The 13,451-nt window shown below is 47.8% G+C and overlaps 1 protein-coding gene across 5 annotated transcripts in view; it reads left to right on the forward strand.

Moving 5' to 3' along the window:
• Positions 1-13,451, forward strand: part of SRCAP (Snf2 related CREBBP activator protein) — a 35,526-nt gene that overhangs the window by 11,375 nt on the left and 10,700 nt on the right. For 4 of the 5 annotated variants that reach the window (XM_087417322.1, XM_014794514.2, XM_087417323.1 and 1 more), the window contains exons 15-25: positions 182-351; positions 467-659; positions 2,680-2,816; positions 2,906-3,092; positions 5,176-5,345; positions 5,737-6,002; positions 6,215-6,499; positions 7,028-7,192; positions 7,470-7,655; positions 7,873-8,139; positions 8,482-9,968. In XM_087417322.1, coding sequence (XP_087273448.1) covers positions 182-351; positions 467-659; positions 2,680-2,816; positions 2,906-3,092; positions 5,176-5,345; positions 5,737-6,002; positions 6,215-6,499; positions 7,028-7,192; positions 7,470-7,655; positions 7,873-8,139; positions 8,482-9,968 — 3,513 coding nt within the window. The remainder of the gene's footprint in view (positions 1-181; positions 352-466; positions 660-2,679; positions 2,817-2,905; positions 3,093-5,175; positions 5,346-5,736; positions 6,003-6,214; positions 6,500-7,027; positions 7,193-7,469; positions 7,656-7,872; positions 8,140-8,481; positions 9,969-13,451) is intronic. The other variant, XM_087417324.1, reaches the window with a different exon arrangement.

Genomic DNA, 13,451 nt, shown 5'->3' on the forward strand with positions numbered 1-13,451 from the left:
TCATTGCCTCTTTTATTTTTAGGCCCTTTCCTCAGATGAGTTCATTTCCCTCCCCTTTCTGTTGCTCCATTCTGTTCTTAGGACTTTTCTGATTTCTGTCCCTTGAGAACCTTAGCGTATCTTCCTTTGCCCTTTCTTTTCTTTTCACCCCACTATCTGCTGCTTTCTCCTGATACCTCAGGGCTGGACCAAGCCCAATGCCTTCCATGTGTGTATCACATCTTACAAGCTGGTGCTGCAGGACCACCAGGCCTTCCGCCGCAAGAATTGGCGCTATCTCATTCTGGATGAGGCTCAGAACATCAAGAACTTCAAGTCACAGCGCTGGCAGTCACTGCTCAACTTCAACAGGTGGAGACAGAGTTGGGGATTTGTGGGAGGGTGGACTTGGCCTGAAGGGTGGGATGCTTGGAAGGTTTGGGCCTTGCTGACCATCCTCCCTCTAATTCCCTCTGTCTCTTTGCAGCCAGAGACGCCTGCTCCTAACAGGAACTCCCTTGCAGAACAGTCTCATGGAGCTGTGGTCCTTGATGCACTTTTTGATGCCTCATGTCTTCCAGTCTCATCGCGAGTTCAAAGAATGGTTCTCTAACCCCCTAACTGGCATGATCGAGGGCAGCCAAGAGTACAATGAAGGTCTAGTCAAACGCCTACACAAGGTAGGGCCTGTAACAGTTTGTCAAGGGTATTGGGAATGGTGAGGAATTAAGGGCAATACCAGAAAACCGTTAGGGAGAGGGAAGTCAGCGCTAGGCTGAATTCCCCAGTTGTCAAGCTGCAGCATTCTAGTAACTAACCCATTGCCAAATTGAGTGACCTCTTAGTCATCATTCTACTTGTTTAATGGTGACGTTTCTGTCTTTATTCTTTGAGTAGAGTAATACTGTTTATCAGTCTCTGCTTGGATTTCTCTTTACCTGGCTTTCCTCAACTTCAGATTTTTGTTTTTTCTGGTTTTTTTTTTTTGGTCTTCTTTGGCTCCTGTTCTTTTGTCCCGCTTTTAAATAACATTTCTCAGCATGCTGATTTTTACTTATTTGTTTCCCAATTTGCATATCTTATAGGCATACTCATTTGTAAGGCTTTAAAGACTCTCCAATTTGTATTTTTAATCCCTTGACTCTCTAGACCACTCGACCTATGTTTAAGTTTCTGACTTGATGTCTTTAATTGAAAGTTCCTCTTGAACTCACTGTGTTCTAAGTCAAACATCTCAAGCCTTTATAGCCTATTATTTCTACTCCATTTTGGTCAATCACCACATCATCATAAGTTAAACTAGAAACCAAGAAGTCTTCCTTAACCATACTTCTTCCTTCATTGTTATCTGGCTTCTTTCATTTCTTCCTTGTCAACTCGATGACTGTGTCTTATCAGATTTTATCTCCTGAGATCTCAGATTTGCCTTTTGTTTTCTATGCTGCTCTGACTGCCACAATTTTTGTTCTTAGCCTCTCTCCTGAATTTCCTTTTGTAATCTTGTAAATTTACAGTTACTCCTTGAAATGTAATTTGAGTCATCTCTCCTGCATAGTTAGTTGCTCTGCCCCTAGTGCTTCCTTTTATCATTTCTTTTTTTTTTTGTGAGGAAGATCAGCCCTGCGCTAACATCCATGCCAATCCTCCTCTTTTTGCTGAGGAAGACCAGCCCTGAGCTAACATCTATTGCCAATCCTCCTCCTTTTTTCCCCTTTTTCTCCCCAAGGCCCCAGTAGATAGTTGTATGTCATAGTTGCGTATCCTTCTAGTTGCTGTATGTGGGATGTCGCCTCAGCATGGCCGGACAAGCAGTGCGTCGGTGAGTGCCCGGGATCCAAACCCGGGCCGCTAGTAGCCGAGTGCACGCACTTAACTGCTAAGCCATGGAGCTGGCCCCCTTTTTATCATTTCTTTTTTTTTTTTTTTTTTTTTGCTGAGGAAGACCAGCTCTGAGCTAACATCTATTGCCAATCCTCCTCCTTTTTTTTCCCCCCCAAAGCCCCAGTAGATAGTTGTATGTCATAGTTGCACATCCTTCTAGTTGCTGTATGTGGGACGCGGTCTCAGCATTGCTGGAGAAGCGGTGCGTCGGTGCGCGCCCGGGATCTGAACCCGGGCCGTTAGTAGCCAAGCGCGCACACTTAACCGCTAAGCCATGGGGCTGGCCCCGTTTTTATCATTTCTTCTTTTTTTTTTCGCTTAGGAAGACCGCCTCTGAGCTAATGTCTATTGCCAATCCTCCCCTTTTTTTTTTTTTTTTTTTTACCCCCCAAAGCCCCAGTAGATAGTTGTATGTCATAATTGCACATCCTTCTAGTTGCTGTATGCGGGATACGGTCTCAGCATGGCTGGAGAAGTGGCGCGTCGGTACGCGCCCGGGATCCGAACCTGGGCCGCTAGTAGCGGAGTGCGCACACTTCACCGCTAAGCCACGGGGCCGGCCCTGTCATTTCTTATGTTGTGGTATCATCATCTTTATGTCTTACCTCCTTCAGCAGACAGTAGATTCTTTGAGAGGAGGGCTGGCATCTGACTCATCTTTGTGTGGTTGGTTCCTGGCATGCCGCATGGCTTCATGAGTGTTTACTGATGGGCTAAGCCAGTGCTCAGCCGATCATCAGGCCAAGACCAGCTAGAGGGGCTAGGCTGGGGCTCAGTGCCCACTTTTCTCCTGTCAGCCTCCTGCTTATTTGCTTTTAGGTTTTGCGGCCTTTTTTGCTGCGCCGAGTTAAGGTGGATGTTGAGAAGCAGATGCCTAAAAAGTATGAGCATGTTATCCGCTGCCGGCTCTCCAAGCGCCAACGCTGTCTCTATGATGACTTCATGGCACAGACTACGTAAGGGAGGACTGAGGGCGGGCCCTGGGACCCTAGATTGGAGCAGAAGTGACTGTCAGGTTGCCCTATTTGTTTTTCCTTTCTCCCAGAACGAAAGAGACACTAGCCACGGGCCATTTCATGAGTGTCATCAACATTTTGATGCAGCTGCGAAAAGTCTGCAATCATCCAAACCTGTTTGACCCTCGACCTGTTACCTCCTCCTTCATCACCCCAGGCATCTGTTTCAGCACCGCCTCTCTCGTGCTAAGGGCCACTGATGTCCACCCTCTCCAGGTAAGTAGTTGCCCCCAAGATTATGGGTTCTACCTCAACCCTGCACCTCTTTTCTTTTTGTTTTTTGTGAGGAAGATCAGCCCTGAGCTAACACCCGTGCTAATCCTCCTCTTTTTGCTGAGGAAGACCGGCTCTGAGCTAACATCTATTGCCAATCCTCCTCCTTTTTTTTTTTTCTTTTCCCCAAAGCCCCAGTAGATAGTTGTATGTCATAGTTGCACATCCTTCTAGTTGCTGTATGTGGGACACGGCCTCAGCATGGCCGGAGAAGCAGTGCGCCAGTGCGCGCCCGGGATCCGAACCCGGGCCACCAGTAGCGGAGCATGAGCACTTAACCGCCAAGCCACGGGGCCAGCCCCTGCACCTCTTTTCTTTAGGCTAGAGTCTGACCTTTTGCATCTTTACTTCTCCCGTCATGTTGGAACTATTGCCTTAGTTTCATTGTTTTCTAGCCATGTGCCTTCAGGCAAACTAATTATTAACTTCTAACCCTAAATTTGCTTGGCTTTCAAAATAGGGATTATAAGGCCTTATTCTGTGTATGTTTGTGAGAGTTGTGTTAATATTTTTGGAAGTGCCTGGCATATTAAAAATACCTAAATACTATTTTGTTTTCCTATTTCTTCTCTCTTTTTGGCCACTTCCCACCTCCCCTGCAACTTTTGTTTTTGTGTTCAAATTCACGTAACAAATTTTACCCTTTTAATCATTTTTAAGCGTATGGTTCATTGGCATTAAGTACATTTACATTGTTGTGCAACCATCAGCATCATCCATCTTCAGAACTTTTTTCATCTTTCCAAACTGAAACTCCATACCCATTAAATGATAATTCTCCATTTTTGCCCTCCTCCCATCCGTTGGCAGCTACCACTCTACTTTCTGTCTCTATAAATTTGACTACTCTAGGCACTTCATATAAATGGATCATGTAGTACTTGTCCTTTTGTGACTGGCTTATTTTGCTTTGCTGAATGTCTTCGAGGTTCATCCATGTTGTAGCATGTATCAGATTTCCTTTTTTTTTTTTTTTTGTGCATTGGATTTTCTTTTTTTTGGCATTGGATAAGCTAACATCCAATGCCAATCCTCCTCTTTTTTGCTGAGGAAGACGCCCTGGGCTAACATCCGTGCCCATCTTCCTCTACTTTATATGGGACGCCGCCACAGCGTGGCTTAACAAGCGGTGTGTCGGTGCATGCCCGGGATCCAAACTGGCGAACCCCGGGCTGCTGCAACGGAGCACGTGCACTTGATGTCTTGCGCCACTGGGCCAGCCCCAGGATTTCCTTTTTAATATGGGGTAGTATTCCGTTTTCTGTGTGTGTGTGTGTGTGTACATACATACACACACACACACACACATATATATCGCGTTTTGTTTATCCATTCATCTGTCAGTGGGCACTTGGGTTGCTTCTACCTTTTAGCTATTGTGAATAATGCTGCTATGAACATAGATGTATAAATATCTGTTCAAATCCCTGCTTTAAATTCTTATGGGTCTATACCCAGAAGTAGAATTGCTGGATCGTAGGGTAATTCTATTTTTAATTTTTTGAGTAACCGCCACACTGTTTTCCATATTGGCTACACCATTTTACATTGCTACCAGCAGTTCACAAGGGTTCAAATTTCTGTAGATCGTGGTCAACACCTGTTGTTTTGGTTTTTTGATAATAGCTATCTTAATGGGTATGATGGTATCTCACTGATTTTTATTTTCATTTCCCTGATGATTAGTGATAGGGAGCATCTTTTCGTGTACTTATCGTATATTTTATTTGGAGAAATGTCTGTTCAAGACCTTTGCAGATTTTTTTATTGGGTTGTTTGTATTTTTGTCATTGACTTGTAGGAGTTCTTTATATGTCCTGGATGTTAATCCCTTACCAGATAGATGATTTGCAAATATTTTGTCCCATTCTGTGGGTTGCCTTTTCACTCTGTAGATAGTGTCCTTTGATGCAGTCTAATCTATCAATTTTTTCTTTTGTTGCCTTTGCTTTTAGTGTCATATCCAAGAAATCATTGCCACACTGGTTCCTTTGACATTATGCTTTTGTGTTCATTTTTGTGCCAGCGGATAGACATGGGTCGGTTTGATCTTATTGGCCTGGAGGGTCGCATCTCAAGATACGAGGCTGACACATTTCTACCCCGGCACCGCCTCTCCCGCCGGGTACTGCTAGAGGTGGCTACTGCTCCTGACCCCCCACCTCGGCCCAAGCCAGTCAAGATGAAGGTCAACAGGTACTCTAGGGCTGAGGAATAAGGGGGTATGGGTGCCTAGAAGAAGTGGCTCTAGCTGGCCAGGGGAAATTGGCATGGAAAAGAAAGAGTTGGAGACTAGGCCAACTTTTGCATTGGTTGGATGCAAAATACTATGAATGGATTGCGGGAGAAAATAACTAGCAGAGGGTCCTAGGCTTTTGTGTTTTCACAGATTTTTTTTTCCCGTCTCTCTGTTTGGTACTTTTTGGTTATCTCGAATTTCTTTCTGTCTTTCTCCTTTGGGTCTTTTCCCTCTCCCCGCTTTGCTTTTATAATCTCTGTCTGTATTTCTGCATCATCTTCCTTATTCCTTTCTTTTCTTACTCCTTATTCTCCCTTCCTGCCTACCCACCACTTTTTTTCCTCATAGGATGCTGCAGCCAGTGCCCAAGCAAGAAGGCCGGACAGTGGTGGTGGTGAACAGCCCACGGACCCCCCTGGGCCCTGTCCCAGTCCGACCCCCTCCAGGCCCTGAGCTCTCAGCCCAGCCCACCCCTGGTCCAACCCCCCCAGTGCTGCCAGCACCACTGATGGTGTCGGCCTCGCCTGCCGGAGCCCCACTTATTCCAGCATCCCGGCCTCCTGGCCCTGTTCTGTTGCCCCCACTGCAGCCAAACAGTGGTTCTTTCCCCCAGGGTAAGTTGCAAGGGAGCCAGGATGCTGGGGGGTACTTCAGGCAGATTGTTCAGATTAGGGAAGAAGTAATGGAATTAGAGTGTTTGAGAAGCTGTGTTGGAGACGGATGTGGTGTTTTGATGGGCCGGAAAGGAGTATGTATGGAGGCTTCTGGAAGCAGGGCAAGGTTCTAGTCAGGGTATATCTGAGAGGTATTTGCTTTGTGTCTACAGTGTTGCCATCCCCTCTGGGGGTCCTGAGTGGGACCTCACGGCCTCCCACGCCAACCCTGTCTCTGAAGCCGGCCCCACCTGCCCCTGTTCGCCTGAGCCCTGCCCCACCCCCAGGCTCCTCCAGCCTTTTGAAGCCCCTGACAGTGCCACCAGGCTACACCTTCCCTTCTGCTGCTGCCACCACCACCTCTACAACCACAGCCACTGCCACCACGGCGGTGCCAGCTCCTACTCCTGCACCACAGCGCCTCATCCTATCTCCTGATATGCAGGCTCGCCTGCCCTGTAAGTTCCCAGGGCTCTGTGAGGGTGAGAGACTTGAGATGGGAGGAGGGCTTATATGCCGTGGAGCCGGAGAAGAAAGACTTGGGGATATGAGAGTATCAAATTCTAGGTAGCTAACATATATATTAGGTATGTTGCCAAAGGTTGGTAATTCATAATCAGGTAAGAGCCCTCAAGGAGTTCACAGTCTAGTGGGGGAGATGACACATGGATAAGTAAACAGTGGTAAGTCTAGCAAGAGAAAATTACTTGGGGTAAAAGGGCAATGTAGGAAGAGGAGGTGGTGATTAGCTCAGTGTGGTGGCAGGCCATTAGAGGATGTGAAGGAGATGGCTAAGCAAACAAGTGGGATTGGAAGGAGTAGCATGTCAAAAGTTCAAATGCTGTAGAACAAGGCCGAGTTTGTTGGAACATGGTAAATTGAGGGGATGGGTTGGAGGAACTGGAGACTTGTGCCTCATGAGGGTCTGCGATATGGCGTTGAGCAGAGTGAGCTCTGTGTACATGAAGTCCCTTCTTTATTCATAGCAGGCGAAGTGGTCAGCATCGGGCAGTTGGCCTCACTGGCACAACGTCCAGTGGCTAGTGCAGGGGGAAGCAAACCTCTCACCTTCCAAATCCAGGGCAACAAGCTGACTTTGACTGGTGCCCAGGTGCGCCAGCTTGCTGTGGGGCAGCCCCGCCCGCTGCAAAGTAGGTAAAACCCATCCCCTGTCCTGCCTTTTTCCTCTTCCTTGTTCCCTTGTTTTTGTGGCTCTTTTCAGATGTCAGCCTTTATGTTTCTTTCCCTAGCTTTGGGTGGGTGGAGCCATAGGGGAATGGTTGGAGGGGGTCTTTTGATAAAGATAGGGATGAGGTCATTCTAGAAAAGTTATCTTCTCTCTGTTCTTTCTCTCTCGTCTTGCCCTTCCTCTGCCCTCCTCCAGCTGATGGCTGCTTCTCTCTCTCTTTCTCTCTTCCCTTAACCCAGGGAATGTGGTGCACCTGGTGTCAGCAGGGGGGCAGCACCACCTCATCAGCCAGCCTGCCCATGTGGCCCTCATCCAGGCCGTGGCCCCGACCCCTGGCCCTACCCCTGTCTCTGTGCTGCCTTCTTCGACCCCCAGCACCACCCCTGCCCCCACTGGCCTCAGCCTTCCGCTTGCTGCTAACCAGGGTGAGGCTCTTGGCCTTCCTACTTACTTAGCCCTTACTGGCCTTGGTCCTTCAGGCATACCCTGGGCTGCTGTCTGTCCAACCTTCCCTCAGTGTTGTTTTCCCTTGCCAGTATCTCTGATATCTTTCTGCTACCCTTTCCTGCCCCTGGACTTCTTCCATCCTTTGGGTCTCTTGTTTCTTTTCTACCTTCCCCTCAATGTAGCTTCCTCTTGCAGTGCCACCAACCATGGTGAATAATACAGGCGTGGTGAAGATTGTAGTGAGACAGGCCCCTCGGGATGGACTGACTCCTGTTCCTCCATTGGCCCCAGCACCCCGGCCTCCGAGCTCTGGGCTTCCAGCTGTGTTGACTCCACGTCCCACATTAACCCCTGGCCGACTACCAACACCTACTCTGAGTACTGCCCGGGCCCCCATACCCACTTCCACTCTGGTCAGGCCCCTTCTCAAGCTGGTCCACAGTCCTTCACCTGAAGTCAATGGTGAGTCCAGGTGGTTGAGGCCAGGCATTTTTTCCAGGAAGGGAGATAAGGTGGCCCTGAGGGTTTCTTAGTCACAACAGATCTCTTTATTATCAGTGTACTGATTGCTTTTGCAGTGGCCTGCAGAACTGGGCTACTGAGCCCTGGCCTAATTCCAAGATATATTTGTTGGAACCTTGGAGGGAAAGGAAATGTCAGATTCCTTGAATCTTTGACCTCCTGGTGTGGGAGTGAAGGTTTTTTGGGAAACAGGTGAAGCTGGGGGGTAAGGGAAAGGGTGGGACAGGGTAATAGAAGGAGCAAGAAAGAATTCTGGGGCTAACTACTTCTCTGTCTCCACAGTTTCAACACCCGGAGCTGCTCCCTTGACCATCTCTTCTCCTCTCCCTGTGCCATCCTCACTCCCTGGACCAGTCTCCTCTCCAATGCCAGTTCCCAACTCCTCTCCCCTCGCTAGTCCTGTGTCTTCTACAGTCTCAGTTCCAGTGTCATCTTCACTCCCCATCTCTATCTCCTCTACGCTTCCTGCCCCAGCCTCCGCTCCAGTCACCATCCCCATCTCAACCCCCTTGCCTGTTTCGGCTTCGGGCCCAGCTCTCTTGACCAGTGTGACTCCAGCACTGGCACCTGTTGTCTCAGCGGCTCCTGGACCTCCCTCGTTGGCACCAGCTGGGGCTTCCCCATCCGCGTCAGCCTTGACTCTGGGTTTGGCCACAACTCCATCCCTGTCCCCATCTCAGGCACCTGGTCACCCTCTGTTGTTGGCTCCAGCCTCTTCACATGTTCCAGGGTTGAACTCAGCCGTGGCCCCAGCATGTTCACCTGTCCTGGTGCCAGCTTCTGCTCTGGCCAGTCCTTTTCCGGCAGCACCAAATCCAGCTCCAGCTCAGGCTTCCCTTCTGGCTCCACCACCTTCTGCATCTCAGGCTCTAGCCACCTCTCTGGCTCCCATGGTGGCTCCACAGACAGCAATCCTGGCTCCTTCTCCAGCTCCTCCTCTGGCTCCTCTTCCAGTCCTGGCTCCATCGCCAGGTCCTCCTGTACTGGCTCCATCGCAGACTCCAGTTCCAGTTCTGGCTTCATCACCTACTCCAGGAACTCCTTTAGCCTCAGCTTCTTCACTGGTGCCAGGCCCAGCTACTGTGTTGGCTCCATCATCAACTCAAACTATGGTACCAGCCCCGGGTCCGTTACCTCTTTCGAGCCCAGCTTCTACGCAGACACTGGCCTTAGCTCCAACTTTAGCATCCACTCTTGGCGGCTCGTCTCCTTCTCAGACACTCTCTTTGGGAACAGGGAACCCCCAGGGGCCCTTTCCAGCTCAGACATTGTCATTGACTCCAGCATCATCCCTCGTACCAGCTCCAGCCCAGACACTGTCTTTGGCACCAGGACCACCACTGGGTCCATCTCAGACGCTGTCTCTGGCTCCAGCTTCTCCGATGGGCCCGGCCCCAGCTCACACGCTGACTTTAGCTCCGGTATCGTCATCTGCTTCACTCCTGGCCCCAGCTTCAGTGCAAGCACTGACCTTGAGCCCAGCCCCAGTTCCATTGCCCACCTTGGGCCCAACTGCACCTCAGACTCTGGCTCTGGCCCCAGCCTCGACACAGGCCACAGCTTCCCAGGCATCCTCTCTTGTGGTTTCGGCATCTGGCGCTACTCCCTTGCCTGTCACCATGGTATCCCGGCTGCCTGTTTCCAAGGATGAGCCTGAGACACTGACATTGCGCTCTGGTCCCCCCAGCCCTCCCTCCACTGCTACCTCGTTCAGTGGTCCCCGGCCTCGTCGCCAGCCCCCACCACCACCTCGTTCCCCTTTCTATCTGGTAAGTTTTATTGCCTCAAAGGAGAGGGAACAGGAAGTTGAGTTTTCTTTGGAGTGTTGGTAGAGTGGATGGGATAGAAGAATGTCACTTTTATGTTGGTAAATTATAAAGCCTGGTTTTGTATACCTGAGTGCTATTGGACAAGTCCCTTCTCTTCCCTGAGTCTGTACTGTTATCTGTAAAATGGGAATAATCATGTTCTGCCTTTCTCAGAGGGGTAATTGAGGATCTCATGTGCTTTTAAAACTATTTATCACTGATGCGTTCAAATCCTTGTTGCTGTTGGTCTCTTTGGTTCTTGCTTACTTTTTTGAGTTAGCGTTAGCATCTAATTGCCTCATTTTACAGATGAAGGAACTAGGCCACTAAATGATGTTACAAAGATTACGCAACTTTTGAGAACAAAGATGGCCTGAGTCCATTGCCTTCTCTTCCCCACAAGGGGGAGTCCTCAGCGATAGGAAGACTTTTCTCAGTTGTTAAAACCACCACCATCATCAAATATTTGAAGGGAGGGGTGACACCATGGAATACAGTTCCCTCAAGATCATGATGAGCCTCTCTGACTTTGACAGTCATCTCTTGTAGTTTTTTATCTCTGAGGTGATTAAGTGGGCAATAAGAGGAACTCTGTTCCCTGGCCCTTCATGAACTGTTGGCCATTTTTTTTCTATCATATATGTAGTTCTGTATATGTTTGGCTAAGTTAAACTTAAAACCCAGAGTAAATAATCCAGGAACAAATAGGAAGAAAGATCTAGGGAGTTCCTCCAGGCCGTCTTTGTCTTTTTCTCACTCTGCTGTCAGAGCTGTTGCTTGTTCTTTTCCTCAGTTCCTCACTCTCCATTAGTGCCACTGACTCTGCCTTTGCTCTTTTTCTAATGCTGCCAGGTTGGTCTGGCTTGTTGGAAGTAGAGACAAGAGGGCTTAGATCCTAGTCCAAGGGTGGTAACTCCACGGTCTGTGCTAAATTTTGTTGCTCTGCAAGTAGGTAGCAGCTTCTTGACACTGTTTTTGTTTTTTTGTTTTTTTTGTGGGGAAGATTAGCCCTGAGCTAACATCCGATGCCAACCCTCCTCTTTTTGCTAAGGAAGATTGGCCCTGGGCTGACATCATGCCCATCTTTCTCTACTTTATGTGGGATGCTGCCACAACGTGGTTTGACAAGCAGTGTGTTGGTCCGTCCCCGGGATCCGAACCTGTGAACCCTGGGACGCTGAAGCAGAGCACGCTAACTTAGCTGCTATGCCATTGGGCCGGCTCCTTGGCACTGTTTTTTTTTTAAACAGTTTGACATATAAATCACATACCATACAGTCCAACCATTTAAAGTGTGTACAGTTTAGTGGCTTTTAGTATTTTCACAGAGTTGTGCAACCATCACCACAATCAACTTTAGAACATTTTCATAGCCCTAAAAAGAAACCTCACACCCTTAGCCGTCATCCCCTAACCTCTCTGTCCCTCCTAGCTGTAGGTAACCTCTAGTCTATGTTCTGTCTATAGATTTGCCTGTGGAGTCATATAATATATGGTCTTTTGTGACTGGCTTTTTTCACTTAATGTTTTTGAGGTTCATCCATGTTACAGCATATATCAATACTTCGTTTCTTTTTATTGTTGAATAATATTCCATTGTATGGATATACCACATTTTATATATCTGTTCCTCAGTTGATGGGGACATCTGGATTATTTCTTTTTGGCTGTTAAGAATAATGTTGCTGTGAACATTCATGTATACGATTTTGTGTGTTTTCATATGTTTTCAGTCATAGTGGATGTATACCTAGACATGGGATTGCTGGGTCATATGGTAACTATGTTTAACTATTTGAAGAACTGCCGAACTATTTTTCCAAAGTGGCAGTATCATTTTACATTTCCACCAACAGCCTGTACGGGGTCTAGGTTCTCCACATCTTTGCTAACACTTGTTATTGTCCTTTACTGATTGTAGCCATCCTAGTGAGTGTGAATCTTATGGTTTTGATTTGAATTTTCCTGATGGTTAATGATGTTGAGCATCTTTTCACTGGTTGTCGGCCATTTGTGTATCTTCCTTCAAGAAATGTCTGTTCAGATCCTTTTCTCTCTTTAATTGGGTTAATTTTTTTATTATTGAATTGTAAGAGTTCTTTATTCTGGTTACAAGTCCCTTTTCAAATACATGATTTGCAAATATTTTCTCCCTTGCTACTACTTTTTAGAGCTGGCCTCTATTGATCTTTCCCTCTGCGGGGATGCTTTCCTTCCTCACTTAGATCAACAGGAGCCAAGAGGTCAAGCTTAAGGTAGCAGTCAAGAGGGGAGATTTGGGACACTGCTTTTTTTCAGGACCATCTACTGGGGTCCAGTCTCCTTCATTATTTGTTCATTCGAATAAGAGATATTTATTTATTTTGGTGAGGAAGATTGGCCCTGAGCTAACATCTGTTGCCAGTCTTCCCTCCTTTTTTTTTTTTCGGGAAGAGGACTAGCCGATTGGCATCGGCTAACATCCGATGCCAATCCTTCCCTTTTTTCTTGAGGAAGATTGGCCCTGGGCTAACATCTGTGCCCATCTCCCTCTACTTTATATGGGATGCCACCGCTTAACAAGTGGTGTGTCTTTGCATTCCCGAGATCCAAACCTGGGAACCCTGGGCCACAAAAGCAGAGTGCGCACACTTAACCGCTGTGCCACCGGGCCTGCCCCAGTCTTCCCTTTATTTATTTTGGTGAGGGAGATTGGCCCTGAGCTAACACCCGTGCCCATCCTTTTCCACTTTATATGTGGGATTCTGCCACAGCATGACTTGATGAGCAGTGCATAGGTCCGCGCCTGGGATCCGAACCTGCAAACCCCAGGCTGCCGAAGTGGAGCTCATGAACTTAACCACTACGCTACCGGCCTGGCGCCTAATGACACATATTTATTGAGAGCCTACTTTGTGCCAAATACTGAGCTAGATACTGGGTGATTATAGTAAGCAAGATCAGACATGGCTCATGTTACATGGGGCTTATAGTTTAGTAGCTAGAAGACATTAATCAAAGAATCATACAAATGTAAAACAACAAGTGTGATAGGTGCTACAAAAGAAAAAAGTTTGGTGGTTTTATAGCCTGTGAAACCGGAAGCACAGAGATGGGAAAGGAGCGGGTCAAAGTCATGCAGATTTCCTGTCTGCTAAGGCACTCCCATTTTCTCTCTCAGGGTGATGATACCTAGATATCTAGTTAGCTGTTCTCATCCCACCCCATTCCAGTATGGACCTTGGCAGAAGTCTGCCTGCTGTGGATTTGGTTAGCCCCTTTGTATCCTGGTCAGTGATTTGAGGAAGGCTTTTTTTAAAAATTTTATTTATTTATTTTTTTTCCCCAAAGCCCCAGTAGATAGTTGTGTGTCATAGCTGCACGTCCTTCTAGTTGCTGTATGTGGGACTTGGCCTCAGCATGGCCGGAGAAGCAGTGCTTCGGTGCGCGCCCGGGATCCGAACC

This window comes from Ceratotherium simum, chromosome 26 (assembly GCF_057802395.1).
Source record: "Ceratotherium simum simum isolate JZ-2026a chromosome 26, ASM5780239v1, whole genome shotgun sequence".
Classification (NCBI taxonomy): domain Eukaryota; kingdom Metazoa; phylum Chordata; class Mammalia; order Perissodactyla; family Rhinocerotidae; genus Ceratotherium; species Ceratotherium simum.